Below are 19,882 nucleotides of genomic sequence, written 5' to 3'. Positions count from 1 at the left end.
GCAGTGGAGTTTGCCTAACTAATGGGGACCATATGCTCTGCAATTACATTCCCCAACAACATTCAGATTTGTTAGCAAATATTGGAGAAGGCAAGTTGAGAAACTGGAGCGCAAAGGACTATCAGGAACTGGCACATTCTGACAGGTAAACCTGCATTTGCTGACCACTGGGAATAAGTTCCAGTTGGGGCTTTTATTGACTTAGGTAGAAGGGGGATTTATTTTTTAAAATATCTATCAATTGGTATACTCCTCTTCAAATAGCTAAGTGCCCCTCTGATGTGTTCCCAATGGCAAACTGTGCTTTCCCCTAGAGATCGATTTTTAATACATGGCTATCACCTGTTTATTTGTTGATCCCAACCCTCCCCAAGACTGGAGAACTGGAATCATAGAATTCCTCACTGTTGTTTTCCCAGCTCCCAGCAGAGGACTGTTAACATAATAGCTATTCAGTAAATATTTGGCTAATGAGCAAATGAAACAATCTCTAGAATGCATTAAATCCCAACACATTCTACACATCACATCTATATACCTTGGATGGCTTTTTGCCATTCTCCAGGTCCTTCCCTTTCTGTAGGCTGGACCAGCTTTGCCCTTGGGAGTCCAGGTCCCTGAAAAGAGTGCAAACTCTGAAGGTTCTGAAGAAGGTTTAGAGCATGGCCCAACATGGCAGGATTAGTTTTTAAGGCTTTTTCTTTTCTTTTTTTTTTTTTTTCTGCTTTTAAAATGTCCATCTGTTGCCCTGTTGGGGATGAGTGTGGAGTAGGATGAGTCAAACCTTTAGCAGATTGTCCTGAGTTTTGATAAGCTAAATGCAGGGGAAAGAACACCATTTGTCTATGCAAATGGCAGGAAATGGTAACTAGCTTGAGAGTGGGTGGCTGAGGGCAGAAATGCTTTAGCTTTTCAGGGACTTATTGAAAGATGTGCATTTTTTTAGTGCCCTGCTTGCTGGAGCCTTCTGCAGGAGCACCTGTCCCATTGGCCCCAGTGTGGCTATGTAGGGCTCTCAGGCACTACGTTGAATGACAGCAGCACTTTCTCTCCATGCCTATTGCAGTCTTAAGCAGCACCCACTGACTGGCTCCTTGAAGACCATGGAGGTGGGGAGGTCTATTTGCACTTGAAGCTGCAAAGGGAAGCTCATGATTTCAATCAATCCACAACTTTGCCTTCATGGAGGAGCATGGAGGGAGGAGACAAAAGCAGACTGATTAGAACTCAGGGACCTCACCACCCCCAGCCCACCTCTCACCCCCATGGCATGTGACTGCTACAAAGACACAAGAAACACTCCTTATTTTAGAACACAAATACATAAATTTTTAATCTGCGAAAAATACAAAATGAAACCATGTACAAGTTATGTACAAACCCTTTTTACAAGACAAGAGAGTTATCACTGGTTGTTACAGATGACAGAGTTGGGTAGATCATTTCAGAGCACCAGCATATATTCTCTTCTTCAATTCCTGTCAGGTCAGAGTAATTAATCATAATCATAATCATAATGCCAACAAAGATCGAAAGATGAATAAGCCACGCTCTTTTTCCTTAATGAACATGTAGGCTGCACTCTGCATGTGTGTACTTTTTTTTTTTCTTTGTCCCCTAAAGAAACCTTGAAGTGCAAGTTTTGGTGTTACGCAGAGGAAGGTTTCTTTTCAACATCTGGGTGGTGGGATGTGGGCCAGAAGTTTTAGGCAGGATGTGATTGTGCCACCTGGGAATGGAACGTTTTTAATTAGGATTTCCCAACAGATCTGGGTTTATGTTTGAAATTTTGCAGTTCTGGTCAAAGGCATGTCAGACCGTATTGAGCGGAAGGAAGGGGAGGAGAGCGAGTGCTCTGGGGCAGATGGGATTCTGGTTTTGTGTGGAAGTGAGGCTCGGTCCACCTTGTGGGTGGGGCTCCTGTCCCTGCCAGCAGCCTTCCCATGCTGACCCTGAGTCCCATGGGAGAGAAGCACTGGGTCACTCTGGCAGGCGTGTGCCAGTGCCTTGTGTACATTTCCATCTAACATTCTAAACAGTGGGGCCCAGTAGTGCTTCCCAAAGCAGGCAAGGCCAAGAGCACTGGTGTCACTTCTGCCCCTGTTCTGTTAACTAGCAAGACGGAGGAGAAGCAGCAGCACAGAAGTCCTCAAGGGATAAGCAAAGGAAACCTTTCTAAACTGAAAAACCTACCTAAAGATAAAGTCCACTTTCACCTGGCCAGAACATCTCTTCTCACACTGCCTGTTCAGAAAAGCCACCAAAGCAGTGTGGTTGTAGCATTTGTTTTCAGACCCCTGAAACTAAGGGTGCAGGGTGTGTGCTGTTCAGGGAGGGAAGAAGAACAGTACAGACATGGACAGGAACGTGAAAGGTGATGCCCACCTTGAAACCCCTCCCTCCTGAGTCCTCCAGAAAGACTGCCAATCGCCACACTACCTGTCCAGCCTCCATCCACCATGGCAGCCACAGTGACACATAGTGGCTGAGTGACTGCCCACCTGGGCCAGATCTCATGACAAGCTCTGGGAATATGGACAAATAAGCAGAGTGAGTCCTTCGAGTGAGTCCTTTGACTTCTACATCACCATCTCCAACACCTTTCATCTCCAGCCTCATAGATGATCTGTCCTCTCTTTCTTAAAATTCCCCTCTTATTTCTCATTTTCCTGGTTCCAGAGTACCCTAGATCTCCTGTCCCAAGAAGGTCTACTTATTTTGCTCCTTTTTAGTCCTGAAAAACATGACTTTAGCTTACAAACACATCTCTGCCAGCTGATCTAAACCTATACTTTCTCCCTAAAATAATTCATCCAGGATCCTCACTTTCTAAGTGCCTCTGTGGATCTGGCTTCCACATCTGCAGGGCCTGTTGTAGCCCACTTCTTCACACCCCTGTCCCACTCGTCTTGCCTATGGGGCCTTCTCTCATGGACAGCTCTCAGCTTTTCCTGCTCTGGATGAACCCAATATAACATTTCTTAGCTGTCATACTCACGGCCTCCCCTTCCTGCCTGCTTCTCTTGTTTTCCTATTCCTCCACATGGTTCTGTCCTTGAGGACAGATTAGGTGTGTGTTCACTGCACAATGAATATACTCTAGACCCACAGCCATTGCCCCTTATCCAGTCACTACAATCCCAACCAATCTTCTACAACTATTACAATCTGTAACATTTATTTGTTATTGTGTTCACATTTATTAAAAAATTATTTATTGAACACCTGTTTTGTGCAACGTGACCTTTCCAATATATGTGTGCCTTGTGTTCCCAGTTAGGCAGGCGGGCTATCTTTCTCTAATAGCCTTACAGTCGTGAGGACACAACAGCTGCTCAGTAAATATCAGTTAGCAGTTACTGATGAACATCACCCACCCTGCCACATGCCAGATAATCCTGCCTTCATACCTGGAATGCTGACCCTCTACTAATCTAACTCCTAAACCCCCCTTTCTCTAGAAATCCTACCTTGCTGAACCACTTCAAACCACAGCATTTCTCCCTTGTTTCATCTCCTACCATATTGAATGTGAAACTATATCGTTAGGGCTCACCCTTTCTCTAATGGTGCTTTGAGCATGTTTTCTTTCTTTAGTTGTATTATAAGCTGATTGATGGCAGTACCTATATTGTGCTCATTTCTCTCCCATCCGCTCCTTTTACAAATATTTAACGGGTGCTAACAGGTTTCTAAGCAAGGGCTCCCTGATTAGCTGCAAGGATGTTTTCATAATGGAAATTCCTATTTGGCAGTTCTGGACTATTAATTATTCTCTACAATTTGTGGATGTCCTGCCTCATGTTCTTATTATATTACTGTCTAGAAAATAGTATGATTGGCCAATTTTTAAAAATTTATGTATCCATTCCTACCCTCTAATCTACTTTGTGAGTTTGTTGCTGACATTCTAGTAATTCAGGAGAGTCAGGACGTTCTACGTCTGATGGTCCTGTGACAGAAAGCAAAGCCAAATGTGTGAGGAAGGGGGGTGTTGCACACGGTGAATTGTTGACTTGGAGTGGGCACCCTTTAGCACTCCTTGCTGCTGAGAATATGTTCAGTTTTGTGTGCATTCTCATGATATTTTCCAGGAAGAACTGACATCTCACTACTTTCAGCCTGAAAAATGCACAGCCATTGCTGCCCCATCACTCTTTGCTTAAAACTCTTAGTGGCTTTTCATAACTTTCTAAATCAAGTTTCAAGCTTTTATCTAGGCCTTTAGACTGTACTTTGTAGCCCCTTCCATGAAGTCGCATCTCAGTTTTCCCTAGTTCCCCTACACAAACTTAACACAGTAGACAAAATAGTCAATCTATTGAAATCACATTCCTACAAATACATCATGGCCCATTAAGTCCCATCTCCCTGGAAAACCCTCATATTACACATCTTTCCAGTCCTGTCACCCAATTACTATTGAAATGCCTCCAAAGCCCATCAAGCATTATATGCCTCTGCATTCTTACCAGCCCATGCAGTTCAATGCAAACTCTTCTTTCTTCCAACCTAAAGAACTACTCTTTGTACCAGATGCATGCCCATAACTGATGGTATTTTAAAATACTGCTTATATCTTTTTCTTTTTTTCTGTCTTCCTGGATTCTTAATGTATACCCCAAGTTTGTCTTATCTTTAGATAAGGAGTCTCAGGTCCTTTCTGTGATTAAAAAAAAAAAAATGTCAAAAGAGGAAAGTCTGCTACAGGTGGTCTAAGTCAGAATTCTTTCTCCAATCTATCCATGTGGGGCTATGATATCATGGAGCTTCCAACCATTGTAGGGCTAAAGGTGCCTTTGTCTTTGAGCACATAGGCTTCTTTCTATACATGTTTTAAGCAAGCTTACCATAAAAATTGAAAATTAGGCTCTGTGGTCTCTTAAGAAATAAAATTTAAAATGTTTTCCAAGTTTCCTTATTTTTATGGAATTCTTGAAATTATTAACAACTGATACTTTATTGGAAACAACCAATTGGAAGAGACTGCACTTAAACAACCAATATGACCGAACTAGTACAAACTGTCTAGGAATCATTTCTCATTACTACTCTCTCATAAATAAATCCAAATAGCATCATCACCTCCTCAAATGACCATGGGATTTATATGCTAAATCATCTCTGCTGGATTAAAATAAAATGCCTTTTGGGAATGAGGAGAGGGGCAGAAAGGTAATTTGCCAGAAGATTGTAAGTAAATTCTGTTTCTTTTGCTTTTTAAAGAGGGTGAGTCAGTCCTAATTAGTGAAGATCCTTTCAAGGGTCATGGCAATTGGTGGCTTTACCACCATTCCAAAAGCAGCAAGTAAGAATAAAACAGAAAATGGACAGATTCTGCCCTGGAGCTCAGTGTTCAAGCTGAATGGATCTACTTAGTCTCCTAGGAGTCAAGAAGGCTCACATCTCAGTCAAATGGTTGAATAGTCTTTGTTTCTCTCCCTTCCTACCTTTATTCCTCAATTTCGCCTTTCCTTCCTTCAATGAGGTTCCCTTTGACAATAAAACAATAGATTAAAATTACATTTATGAATGTAAGTAGCTAAGAGATGGTTAGTTTATTAATGAAAGAAAACAACCAAATAAACAGAGGACAGGAAATGAAGTGAGAAGGAAGACTGGTTACTTCCTGAAGATCCACATGGGGAAACATAAATGGGGAAAATGGCAGGAATTTGGGGTCTCTTGAACCTCTAGTTACATACTAGGAATTGGAGACATGGAATAGAGATGAAGGGATTAACTGAAGCTGGGCCTTGAACCAAAAAAAAAAAAAAAAAAAAAAAAAGGGGGGGGGGGAAAGGAGGGATGAAATTGAGAAGAAAACCCTAGAACAGGCGGTGAAATTTGACCAACGTGATTCAGGTGCTGGCCATTTTTAAATCGTTATAATAATTCATTTCCCTTAATTACAATTAATTGTGATGGTGACTATCATTTCTCCGAAATGAGAAATTTGCATCTTGAACCTAAAAAGACTCTAAGGTGAAAAGCACAGGAATGAACCTACCTATTCTACGTCCAGAGCAGAAAATGTTCACCACTCGTGAGTAAGGCTGAGAGTGTTGCCTGGGTGATGCAGCATAAAGGATGATTATTCCAGCCCTGGACACAATAGTCTCCAAACGTTTAGCCAAGAAGAGGCAGCCGCTCCCATGTTCCCACTCCTAACTTAGATCATGTGCCCTGGGACCTGAAGGGACCTTAGAGTCATCTAGAGGAATCACTCTCATTTACAAATGAAGTCACTGAGACGCAGAGAGTTTTAAAAACATTTTCAAAGATCATAGCTGGTTGTAAATGCGGCTCTTGCACCCTCATATTAAATGGTAACTAGGGAATTTGTGCTTTTTCTCCTTTCAGCATGAAAATATCCCAGATTTCTTATGCTTTTTCACTTTTCCTTTATCCAACTCTAAAAAACACTTCCAATTTCCTGTTTATTTAAAATCTTCAATCAATTTTTTACAAAGTACATCATAAGGTGCCAGAACCCTTGGGAAGAAAGAGTTTTGGAATGTTCTCCAACATGCCTTAGTCACAGTCACTTTTATTTAAGGTGTTTTGTAACGGTTCAAGATGATATTCTAAAATATAAAATTGATGAGAAAAAAATAAGTTTTTTCAAGGAGAAAGGTGATGATGGTGATGATATTTTCTGCTCGGTAAACAGCCTGTTGGTGAGTCTTTGATTCCCACAGCACCCAAGAATCATTAGTTTGGGAGAATGGCTTTTCTGGAGCCCTAAACTGGGATGGAAATCAGAGCCTCATAATGTGGACTGTACTAACGAAGACCCTCCTTGGTCTCAGGTGGATGTAGGCAGAAAGACAGACTGTCTCAGCGGAGATGGATGGGACTCAGGGCCAAAGAGCTCAACGAGTAGGAACAAGCCAGGGAGAAGCTCTGGCATTTGCTTGAGCCCTCCAGTGATTTCACAAATCTTACTTGCTTCCCTTTCGCTTTCTACTTACCAGGCACCAGCTTTTGCCAAAGGGCCCAACAGCCAGCCATTTTCCTACCTCCTTAACAAAATGCCTCATTTTGTTTTCTAGGCCAGAACAATTCATTATTACAAAGGCAACATAGTATGAACTTATTGCTCTACTTAAGAAAATGAATTTCTACTAATTTGTTTTGTTTTTTCTGGGGGGGTGGTGCTTATGAATCAAGGAGCCCTTTGCTGTAGGAGATGATCCTAACTATTATGATTTTTTTTTTAAGTTTAGATTCAAATCTCTAGCCAAAAATGCATCAATGGATGTGTCGTGGGGTTGGAGTTTGCATTTCTGCTTCCAGATTGCCTTGGTAGGGGAGACACAGGGAAGAGAGGGTAGTGGGAATGGAGCTTTGTGTCCTGTGTCCCTCTAATGGAAGATCCTTTATGTGGCCACCACAGCCTGCCAGAGGAGACCAAATCGCTCTGACAAATTCGGAGGTGGTTATTAGGAGCAGGAGTGAAGAACCCACTATGGTTCACGAAGGAAAGAAGAGCGTGGATTGACGTGAATGTACTAAGGTGACCCCAGTGCAAAATCATTATGTAAAAGAAGGCCTAGCTTTCAGGAAAGTTGTCAAAATCCTGGCAAAAGGTTCTCCCCACAAACACATTTGACTTCTGTTGGAAACCAAGAAATGTTTATAAGCCTGAATATAGACTGTTGACGTCATTTTAGTCTGCTGAGTAGGCTAGTGATTAATTATAAGTAGTTTTTAAACAATCCAATTGGACATACATTATATTCACAATACTTTTATAGAACTAATTCTACAAAATGTGACGACAGAGTAACCACAGTCCGACAAGTCACTGCAGGACAATGCCTACGAGGTGGAAGCACGACTATATTGGCTCTGCAGGGAGTGGACAGAGGTGGAAGCTCATTTTGCCTACATTGGTAATTGGAGTACTTAGTGGACATATGTCTTCATGATGATCTCATTGCTTTGCTCTGATCTGATTTGCACTACCATAACTAAGTACCACAGGTCATGGTCCAAAGAGTTAATGGACTAGATATCATGAAATTTTGGGGAGATACTTTGGTTAGCTTGGTTCCTTTAAGTGTCCACAGTTTACATTTTTTTTAAGAAAATAGAAATCACTATCACATCCATGCTTCTCCAGAGACCTTGATGATCATATCAAAGACTGATAATTTTAAAGTTGAAAGACTTGCTAAGTTGATTGGAACAAAACAGTTGCCGGGAGACTGTACACCTAGCATGCAAGCGACAGCAGAGCTCTGAGACATTGTAATTGCATCTGATGGCTAGAAAAATCTTTTGACCGCAGTTTAAAGTGGCTGATATATTTGATTTCACTGCTGGTAATTTTCAAAGGCCTTTTCTAACAGTCTATATGAAGTGCATTCATTGCTTTCCTTTTGTTATTATTATTTTTTAAATTGTTGTAACAAGTTCACGTGTTTGGCCCCAGCAACTAAATAAAGGAGAGCATGCAAATTAAAATCCCGTCTCCATGATTGTAGAAATTTCCTGGTTTTTAAACAAAAACTCAGTGAGAAGAATGAATGCCCTCTCATAGCCTATGGTAAAGTAAAACTATTGATCAGTTTTACAAACTTCCAGGCTAAAAGCTCTGAGACTTGGGGAGTGGGGAGGAAGTCCACCAGACCCTCCCGAAGTTGACATTACTCGCTCAGGTGGTTTGGAAATACAAAATGAGAAGCATACAGCATGTAGGAGTCCCCACCACTAGAACAGCAAACAGAGCAATGCCTTGTGCGCATCTGGTCCTCAGCTTCCACATCCCAGGCTTGACCACAACCCTCCTGGTATCCTTAGTTGGCCAGACAAACCTGATCTGCCAATTGTAGAAAAGCAGCAAGAAGGTCTTCCCTTTAAAAATATGAACAAAGGGGTGAGAACTACAGAATGAAAACTAAAACTACAAAAATATGACTTTCAACTGTGAAAATAAATAAGTTTCCATTTATTAAGAGCTGGTGTCAATGCAGATCAAAACACACACCCATCCAGGCGAGGAGCAGGTATTCACCTGTCCCCTTCGTCGTCTTTTTTGGACTTACTAAAATACATGTATACATCGTTGGCCATTTTAAAATTGTTTTAATAAATCATTAGAATTAATTACAATTAATTGTGGTGGTGACCATCATTCTCCTCAAAAGAAAAAGAGAGAAAGAAGAGAAAAACGCATTAAGGAGTCTGGCCACTTATTCATTTAGAGTTTGCATTGTTTAGATATAGGGAAGATATTTGACAATGGAAAGAAAAGAAAAAATATATTTTCTTTCTAATAAACAAAAATAATTTAAAATGCTAGAGGCTATACATGACTATTTTAGTATGTTCATTTATAAATGAAATCATTTTCTTTTCCAAAATACATGGAAGCAATATTCAAGGCAGACAAAGAGAAAGATCTGTCTACTTTATTTTCTGGCAATTCTTGCTTATCCTAACGTTTCCACCAGTGATTCAGCATGTAAGAAGAAAAGTCACATCACCATTGATGAAGTTTGTCAGGCTTTAAAAAAATAGTTCTGGTCTCCTGGGAGTCAACATTCATCTTCAACTTCTCTGATTGGTGGAATCAAGCTGCTTGTGGATTTATATTGGTTGATCTGGTTAGCCATGTGGGTACTCATGGGCTTGATTTGAATGTTTCTGGGATAGGCATTATCCGGTTCATCTGTAAACCATTTCTTTTCTGCTAAAGGGCAAAATGGATAGAGAACAAGAAGGAGAAATTAGAAGTTTAATTAGTCCTAAGGCAAAGCCTTTGGAAAGTTCATTGAAAAACGCAAAAAGGTAATCAATAGAAGCCAACAGTGAGTTAATTGCTAAGAGAGACAGTGCAGTGTAGGGAGGACCCCAGAACCTGAAACATACCTCTGCTTCCTGTAGCAAGTGATGAATAAAATGTGTCACTGGGACTCAGAGGCCCCATGAGTGGACCTCAGAGGCTAAGGAGGGGTTGCAGAATGGACCCTGGCAATATTCCTTGGAGTTAATTTCGTGGCCAGAAAAGGTTTGGTGGGGAAGGGATGTTGCATATATCAGCCATTGGGTACAGACATTGTGCCTGAGAAGAGATGTGTGCATCCATTGATTCGAGTGGAACAGAAGGGCACCACCACACTTGCTGCAGAGCGAGTGATCTAGAATCTTACACAGAATCTCCACCTCCCAGCCTTTCCTTGGCTTTGCTTATAACACATACACATAAAGTCATGTCTCAACTTTACCACTCTCCTGTTTCATTTGTAGCCACTTTGGGGGGTCTAAACTAAACCCATCGATTTTGCTGGCCAAAAATCTATGCAAGTCAGAATAGTGACCAATGTTTTAAAGATGATTTTGAGGTGGCTTTTATATCAAGAAAGAAAACTCTGTGTTGGTATAAAGTTATGAATAGAGTTCCAAGTGGCAATATCTTAACTGACTATAATAACCCAAGCTGTCGACAAGGGAGCTCATTGAAGTCTTGGCATTTCATTTCCACCCTAAATACAGAAATGGCTGAGAGAGAATGCTGAGTCAGGGTGTTCGGGGGGCTGGGGTGAGAATGAAAATGGTCTAGCATCCTCTTCATAGTGCAAAGCTGTTTTACAAGACTCAACCCTCATCCCCGCCTCTTTCTAGGATTGAAATTTTCTGGGAAATTGGCCATGTGTATAGATAGGAAAGGACTGGGCAAATAGGACATTCTAACTTGGGAATCATACGCCTCACTTTAGTGGCTTAGGGAAAGAAAAGCAAAAGGGTAAAAGCTATCAAGCACGTCCACTGCTATAGAGACAATGGTCTCTCTAGCTGCCTTTTCTGCTTACCAGAACAACTCGTAACTGCCTTGTCAGTGGTCCTGGATGGACACTCTAGTGAAAACTGCTCACCTGGTTTGATAGGGGATGTTGGGGGTGGGTGGGTATGTGCATGTTTGGCTAATGATTTATAAATTAAGTATCTATGATCAGCTCATGACCACTCTGCTTGTTTCTCTTCAGTTCTTGCTTCTGATATTTCAAGTGCCCTGAGCTGTCAATGTCAAGGAGGGCTGTCACTGGAGCAGGGATGTGCCTGAGTCAAAGCCTCGCCCCACTTTTATGCGGCAGCTCAGTTTACCGCACAGGAAACTTTCTACCTCTTGCCTCATTCTCCCCATCCCCCTCCTGCTCTGGCTCGCTCACCTATTATAATTAAGTTCACTTTGATTTGAACAGATTGGACGATAGGAATTCATAATGCTACATCCTCACAGTGAAGCTAACTGATTAAGTGCTTTAAATTATTCCCCCTGACAGAATGATAAAGTTACAATCTGTTCTGAGATGATCTACAGCTTGCCAGACTCCTACAGCTTCTTTCTACATTCATTTATCTTTTTGTCAAGCAGAGTTTTTTTTTTTTTCCCTAAGCTTCAATTCCATAGATCTTTTAAAGTCATCAGCACATCTGAATTATTAATGAGGCTTTAGAGGCAAGGTTCCTGATGGGCTGGTTAAAAAAGGTTGTATAGAAATCCAAGACTGTGTACACATCAAAATAATTTCAGCTCCATTTAAAAAACCATTTAGTTCAAGTGTGACATAGATGAACCATTATGCATTTGTGGAAACCAATTTTTTGTGATCTACGATTAAACTAACCTTTCAGAGAGGAGTAAAGTGTGATGGTTATCATGTTTTAAAAGCATTGCCAGGCCGCTGAAACAATTTCAAACTACGACTTTTTCCAGCGGTTTATGTGTAAAGATGATTTTCAGAGAGGTTGAGCCTGGTGTTTGTGCTCAGGTTGCCTGAGCTGCCCTCGGTTTTTGGCCATGCTGTTATGCAGACTGATTTTGCAAAGGGATTTAGTGCTAGGTTGGACATGCCAGGTTGGAAGAGTGAACTCAGCTGATGGAAATGAGTAGGTCTTTTGGGTGAAAGACCTAAGACAGCTGCGATTTGCTGAAATTTTTACAACTGCTGCAGAGAATAATTGTTCAGAATTTAGTCTTTGCAGTTCAATTCAAAGTTGGCATTTTGACCTTTCACGGCAGAGAGAATATCAATTTCCTTCTGCTGTCTGACAGAAAGAGAGCATTATTTCCTCATTTAAGCTTCTCTCTTTCCTTTTACATTTCTTGCCATTAAACAGAATCTAAGCAGAGTAGACCTTGTTTTGGACATGCTGTCTCAACACAAGGAATGAGTTGTGTTAAAACACATTGTGGTGACGAGTTGAGGTCTTCCTTATGCCTGAGAAACTGCTGTTTAATTTGGATGCCTCCTAAGATATAAATGTGTGTGTTCTTGGAGACTTGGTTACATAGGATGTTCAGGAAATGGAACTATATGAATGCTCTGGGTGTTTTACTAAAATGTCTGGTGGCAACAGTATTTTACAAAGAGATTCTCCCAACACGCTTGCAAGGAACACACATTTCAATGATCGCCAGCCATTCGGCATCCATGGAGAGTGCAAGTAGGACAATGACAATTTGATGTATTGAGTCTTGCCTTCCGAAGAAAAAACAACGCCAATGGGTGGCTACAAAATTGACCACGAGGAAGAGGACTCAGGGAAGCAGCTCTAATGAATGCTGCCATGGTCAAGGATAAATCCAAATCCCTGAGTTTATCTCTGCTCCCTGTTTCATCTCACACACCGGAAAGATTTCCAGGGGCTTTATTTTCATCTCTAAGATGAGAAGGGCAATTGATCGGGGTGGGAGGGCTTCCTCACCGCCAGAGAAAAATAGCTTCATTTCTTAATAAGCTTCTTAAGGATGAGATGCCTGTTGTCAGTGCTCTGAGTACAATGTGTGACATGCCAGGAGTTCGTGGAGTTAGGAAAGAAGAGGCATTTCAGTTTGTGGCTGGGAGGGGGCTAGTGGGACAAGATAAAAATCTGGAAAACAACTGCAGAGAGATGCTGGTAGAGCAATTGCCACTGCCACTGGGACATGTCACCTATTAAGACCAGCCATGCTATGAGCTGTCCACCGTGAAGAAGCAAGGAGATGTGGGCTAAGGAGACAGCGCAGGGCAGGAGGTGAAAGTTAAGCAGATCTGGCTAACATACCGGTTGTGTGACTCTGAACAAGTTATTAGCAAATTTATCTTAGCTTCATTCCTTTTCTGTAAAATAGGGCTGATGATACAAATTTCCTAATAGTGTTGTTAAGATAAATGGAGCTAGCACCCTTGAAGCACTTATACAGGTCCAGATACATGGTAAGTAAATGTGAGTTGTTAAGGTTATGAGTATTATTAATAATATCAGCGGGCATTATATCGCAGTGGCTAACTTCACATACTCTAGTGTCTCTCAGATTCTGCATCTTTCAAAGGGAGACACAGCATCTCCATCTGAAGCTGTTGTGAGGATTGAGTTTATATAGGTAACTGAAGAGTGCTCAGGGGAGTACCTGGCCCAAGGCAGTTGTGAAGCGTTAGCTTTTACAGTAAGTTTAATACTAGCCTGAGTACTATCGGTACTAAAGGATGGGTGGCACCTCTTGAATGTGATGACAAATGATGCCCTTCAGCAGAGATGTTGAGTAGGGGTGTGTATATCGGGGTGTATCCTGAAGAATACGGATTGTGGCAGCAGAGGTGACAGAGGGGGATTTGGTTGGTCATCTTCGTTTTGAAGGTAAAGGAGAGGAAGAGGTAACCTGGTGTTATTTCTGGGGAGCTTAGGGTTTCTCCCCTCCCAGGGTGCCTCTATGTCTTTGAAATACTGGATTTGACTCACCAGGCCTCCTATCCCATCTGAGAGCCATCGGTTTCTTGCATTTCTAGTTTCATCACTGAGATCACAGGGTTTAAAGTAAGGGTCAAAACCTCCTCCTGCCACAGGGCTGCAGGTCACCCTGGAGGACTGGGCTCTTGCAGGGAAGGGCCCCAGAGCTGGGCTGACTGAGCTGCCAGCAGCAGAGGAAGAAACAGGCTGCACTGTGAGAACTGAGCTTCTCTGTTGGCTCTGTGGGTTGTCAGTGCCATGGGCTTTAGCCTTTTCACAGAACTACTCCCTAGAGAAGATTGCAGAAAAGGGGAGACAATGATACAGCAAAAGCATTTGGAATAATTGGCCCTCTTCTCACTACACCACAAGCTGAGGTTGAGAGAGAAAAGGCTCAAAAAGAAAAGATTCTGTTTGGAGAGAGACAACTATGGAGAATAGTAAGGGCTAACAAGAAGCTTCGACCTTCAAGGGTAATGCTGTGTGGTTTCCTGTCCTGCATTTGTGATAGGCAGCCTGGCACATTTCCTCTGCCCAGCAAACCCTGATGCCTCCACCGTCCCCACCCACACATACTATCTCCTCTCCTGTCTGTGAGCAAAGTATGCCTATTTCATAGAGATACAAATTATTTATACCAGAACAAAAGCAGTTACCGTTTATGAAAAACCTTCTCACTTCTTTGCAATTGGCTACCATGACTCTGTCTCTTTTAACTGAAAGTCTGATTCTGCCATTCTTTGAGCAAACAGCTCTTCCAGCCCTCTGTGGCTCTTGGTCCAGCCAACACCTTGAGGACAGATTCTTCACTAATCCCTTTCGGGTGGCAGGGGATAATCCCTCTCACCTCCAGTGGTTGCAATGGGCATGCAATCTTGCATGGGAGACAGTCAGCCAGTGTAGTGACAGGTGCCCACAGCTACTTCTTTATCATATTGTGACAAAGCAGGGATGGGCTGAAAGAAGCTGATTGAGAAATTGATTTTTACCCTGTCTTGACTTCCACAGGCCCTGGAGTTTCTGTACTCTCCTCTTTCTCCTTCAAGGAGCCTGTTGCTATAGGAACCTGGCAGGTTGATTTAATTGTCTCTATCGGGATGCAGACACCTTTAGGCTTTTCCCATGCTGCAGAACAGCCAGGCAAAAGGTTTTTCTGGTCATCTGGGATCTTGACAATGCTGCCAAGAGGCATAGTCGGTCTCTCTACTCATTGGGCTTACAGGGCTATTCCCCATTCTCAGAAGCCGTGTGACCAGCTTGAGAAAGTGGCACCAGCACAGCAGCATCGTGAGGCATGTAGAGGCACTCATATTTTTTTAAAAAATAAACAAGGGGACAAGGGTAATACAGAAAATGGTTAAAGGTATAAAATATGTAAAGTCAATTTATATCAAATATTTACTGAGCACCTACGGTAAGGATCTGGGTCATAATCTTTAATATTCAGAACAGAATTTGCAACCTCTCCCAATTGTGGCAGAAGTTTAACTGTATGTATAAGGGTCTAGCTTTCTCTATCCATTTGAACTGGCCTTGGAAAGAACCCTGAGTAGCAGACTTTAGGGACACTGATGATGCCATGATCACCCGAGTGTTGAGACTGAGAAGGCTTCACCGTGCCCTCTCGTTTACCAGCCTACTTACTGTTCACGCCTTTCAAAGCCCAAAGCAAGTTGGACTAAATGGCTTACAAATTTCTTCTCTTCTAGAATGATGCGGATAACAGAGTTCCTAACTTTTTAAATGTATGTACTTTCTTTTCAAAGAACTCTTTCACTTTCTACCCTTACCTCCTTATTTCTTTTCTCTCTCTCTTTTTTTTTTTTTTTTTTTTTTTTTGCGGTGAGGGGCAGGGGGCAGTGAACAGAAAGAGATATAATAATAAGAAACTTGTATGCCCACTTCCTAGGTAAGCGGATGTTCTACTGAAAGAAGAAGGGGAAGTTTGGAGTCAAATAGAAAACAATGGAGGAGACTCTTCACTCTATTAAGGAAAGTATAATATAGTAATTTTGGCAAAAAAAAAAATTGAAGTAATAATGATCCTTCTCCATCATCAAATGTAACATTAGTCAAATATGGTCAATTCTCAATTATCTACCACTGGGGCATGACTGTGTGCCCAAAGTCCAGGAAAACCTCAAAATTCCATCTCATATCATAGTCTGTTCCCATTCCATTCCCATCACAATATCATCTCATTGGAGTTGCTAACAGATTGTGTATAAAATGCACTTTGGATTTACTTCTCTCTATCTGCCCGATCTCTGGTTGGGATTTAACAAATGTCTGAAAGGCAGGTGGCAGGAGAGATTTGGGTAATACAGTGACTGAACCATCAGCTCTCAGATAACTGGGTGTGGGCTGTTGAGTTGATATACACAGCAGAACGCTTTTGAGTCATACTGATCAAGCATAAAGAAGACCAATGCTTTTGCCATTAATAAACCTCCTGGTTTAAATAAAAGGAGGATGAAATATTGACAGAGAAGCAGGTTCGCCAAATGGAATAGCTGTAAATGTTTTCCAGAAAAGTTTATCAACTGGCATCATCACTTGATTGAGTAGGTCTTGCCAAGATGAACACAGAGATGTGAACAGACCGATGTGGGGACTGGGGTTGGGGGGTGGCAATGGGGGAAGTGAAGGAAGCTGGGTTTCTTGATGGGAAAATGCTTTCGGACTTGGAGCAAGGTACCAGGGTGGGCAGGGAGGCCACGTGCAGATTAAAAGGCAAGCCAGATGGAGAGAAGTTCCCCCCAAATCACCCAACCCCACACCCAAGAACACCAAAACAAATTCTAAGGAATCTAGCAATAGCAGCAGCACAGCCTCATTGCGCTGAGCAATTTAGAAAGTGGAAGAAGGAAGGAAGAGAAGAAGGAAGGGAAAAGGAGAGGGAAAGGGGAAGGGGGGGGAAGCAAAACAAAATAAATAAAACCACAAACAGAACAATATAAATAAAAATAAACAAACCAATAACAGAATAAAATTTGTAACTCCTTTTTTTTTAATTTCACAAAAGTTTTCACAAGGACAACGTTATAGAAGAAAACCCCCAGCAGTGGCTAGGTCATGCAGAACCATTAATTGTCATACCTTGGCCCATTCTATTCATCCTTGTTGCACTTTAGAGAGAGAAGTAAGCTATGTGAGTTTTACAATGCTTTTAAACTGTCATATTTCCTGTTGAGCACTTTAACTGGCACATTCTTATAGTTATAAATGTTCTGAGGGCGTAACTTTATAACCTCCTTTGCAAAGAATGCATGAAGAGCTCTTCATGATCCAATACTAGGGGATACATATATATAGTTATATATATATATATAGTTATATATATATAGTTATATATATAGTTTTATATAAAGAGATAGTTATACATAATATAAATCAATATATAGAAAGACAAAAATAATTTGAAAAAATTCTTCCACTCATAGGGCTTGTTAATTTACATGTATACAATTATTCCCCATCACAATACTGGTTTGAATACTATGCTGCCCCTGTCTTTGGTGCGGGGGAGGGTGGAGGTTCTGACAGAGCCTCACCATTTGTCAGTAAAAGTGCTTGTCAATTCACACAGCAAGCAAATCTCCAAAACTATCATGCTTGAGGGGACGAGGGATCCAAAACCTAAATCCAAAACATTCACCATAAAAACACCTTTTTAGAGATGGTACAGCTGTGACATGTTTTCCTCCTCCCTTTTACCCCTATTCTATTTGATGGAATTCTTTAAAGTAAACTGTTCAAATATGTGTATACCAGCCTAGTCCATCCATAAGAGAAATTGGTTATGGTGAATTGGCCAATTTTTAAGAACTACCGCACTGCCTAAAGCATGATTTGCATGCGCAAAGCATCTGACAACTATATGTTGAAAAAAGGGTATTTTTCTACCTCTCTTCCCATGCTTACTAAGTGTTAAAAAAGAAAGAACAAAAACAAAAGAAAAAATAACTATACCAAAACGTGTTTGGCTCACTGTTGCACTCTTCTCATCCCACGTCTCATAATGACAAGGAGCAGCTCTCTATTGTCGTCATTACCCTGCCTAAATTGGCTACATTAACTAAAGTGATGATGAGGAATTCTTTCCCACCAGCTTCCTTCATTGGGACAGCCAGCACCGTGCAGCTGCACCAACAGTTGAAGGTGGTGGCTGTCTTTTGTCTTTGTTGAGTCAACTGTGGCTGATCCTCCTACATTCTAATTTATTTAGCATGTCAGCTCCTAGAAAAACATGATCTGCAGCTGGGTTTGTCTTCCTCTCACTCTGCCCCAGCCCTTCCTCCTACCTGGCATTGGGGCCCTAACTAATCAAACAAAGGGGAGTAAAAGGATCCCCTGAGGATACATGGAAAAATACTTGCTCTTTCCTGAGCATTATTTATTCTGTACATAAGGTAAGTAATTCACCTTTTAAAAGATGTGAAAGTCCCAGGAAGGCAGTTTTTAATGACTTACATCTGATATTTATGATACATATGGCTTTTCATCCCAAATGTCAAAAGTGAAAGAAAAAAACTAGCTATTCATATGGCAACATAAGGAGACAGAATAACAATTTAATATGCAATCAAACCTCTTTTCACTTAAACTAAATGACTAGAATTTGATACATCCATGATTGGAATACTATTCTTTCCTCCACATTAAGGTGAGAAATGTTCATAAGAACTCCCAGAGGGAACTGGCTCTGGGACAAAAGGCGTTGGTGAGTAACTAAAAAAAATCTCTGATGTTCTCTTGCAACAAGCAAGTCCTTCAAAATCATCTACACAAATTGTGAAAGCTTTTCAAAGGCTTCGCAATACTTCGGCCCAGAGACTGGAAACAATCGATATGTTTTCATTGCTGTCTGGTTGCTTGTTTCAAATAAACATGTACTAACTTATTGTGTGTATAAAAAAAGAAAGAAAGGAAAACAACAACAACAACAACAAAATCAAAACCCAAAGCACCCTGATAATCCTGATAAATCAGAATCAGCTTTTCTTTTACATTAAATAAACTTGCTCTGCCTAACTGACATTGATCACAAGGGCTCCCTTCTAATCTGTGAACTCGTTCCTGCAGTGAGCTATTTATGTCTGGAGCATGCCTTTGGGTTATTTTTCCCCTAGAATCATAAATAACTTTTGGTCCGTCTGCTTATTTGCTGTTGTGCTCAAGGGTTTTATGGTGGTGAAATAAAAATGACAACCACATGCACACTATCATACATATGCAAATATGTGTAAAAAAAAAGAGGGGGGGACTACAGGGGAAAACAGGGAAAGTTACTTTGTTGGAAACACCAACTGGGGAAATGAGTGGCAGATACAGTTTCACACAGTGGCGGTGGATACACATATCAAAGCCGCTCTTCCTGCACGTACTTCTGTTTGTCCCGGGACTCCCTGGACTTGGGCCGGTTCTGTCGGTTTGCCGTGGATGGGATGGAGTGAACAGAGGAGCTCTTCTTGCTGGAGGACTGCGACGAGTGGGAGGAATGGGACAGGCTGGCCCGGGACTGGCCGGCGTTGTGGTCAAACTGCATTAAGCAGAAGATCAGGTCCGTCGGCACGAGCTCAAACTCGTAGGGGGGGTTGGTGATGACATACCTGGACAGGAAAAGCAGAGATGTCACCGCCCGAGAATAACTGAGTAGAGAATTCAACCCTCCCTGAACCAAAAGCAATGGCCTGGTTACTCAGGACTTTCAGAGGATCTGGAAGATGCACTTCTAGCTGGTCCGAGGCCTTAAACATTCTTTTCCTTGTTAAATGGAAACTTCCTCTGTTTAACTCAACAAAGGAGGCCAGCCAGGAGCCCAGGCAGAGATGTGGAATTAGGGCCAGTAATGGAAGGACCAAACTTTGCTTCTCGTGGTCTACAGGTACCTTTCTATACAAGGTCAAAGTCACTTCCAAGTAGCCCAGCCGCAGGAGGTTTCATGAAGTGTGATGCAACTTTCATTCCAGAATTTTTGGACAATCCCAGATATACATCACAAGATCTTTGCTTACTATTACAGAGTGTCTCCTTAGACTATATTCTCGCTCTTTACCTTTTAAAATCTGTTTTGGTGGGAGAATTTGGAATTTGGAATTCACCACGTGGAAGAATCTAAGAACCCTGCCTACTTATCAGCACTACTTTGTTGTTCTTCACA

The 19,882-nt window shown here is 41.6% G+C and overlaps 1 protein-coding gene across 23 annotated transcripts in view; it reads right to left on the bottom strand.

Annotated features, from left to right (window-relative positions):
- Nucleotides 1-4,580: 4,580 nt before the first annotated feature.
- The window catches only part of KCNMA1 (potassium calcium-activated channel subfamily M alpha 1), a 759,311-nt gene continuing 744,009 nt past the window's right edge, over nucleotides 4,581-19,882 (bottom strand). For 6 of the 23 annotated variants that reach the window (XM_065520844.2, XM_045362011.3, XM_074001716.1 and 3 more), the window contains 2 exons: nucleotides 19,107-19,331; nucleotides 4,581-9,697 (listed from right to left, as the gene is read on the bottom strand). In XM_065520844.2, the coding sequence (XP_065376916.1) occupies nucleotides 9,676-9,697; nucleotides 19,107-19,331 (247 nt within the window). In that variant the 3' untranslated portion in view covers nucleotides 4,581-9,675. Of the gene's footprint in view, nucleotides 9,701-16,818; nucleotides 16,848-18,163; nucleotides 19,332-19,882 lie in introns of those variants that run through there. The other 17 variants (XM_065520839.2, XM_065520842.2, XM_065520841.2 and 14 more) reach the window with 5 other exon arrangements.

Source organism: Macaca fascicularis, chromosome 9 (genome assembly GCF_037993035.2).
Source record: "Macaca fascicularis isolate 582-1 chromosome 9, T2T-MFA8v1.1".
Lineage (NCBI taxonomy): Eukaryota > Metazoa > Chordata > Mammalia > Primates > Cercopithecidae > Macaca > Macaca fascicularis.
Note: the sequence above shows the minus strand (reverse complement) of the source record. Positions and strands in the feature narration are given on the sequence as shown.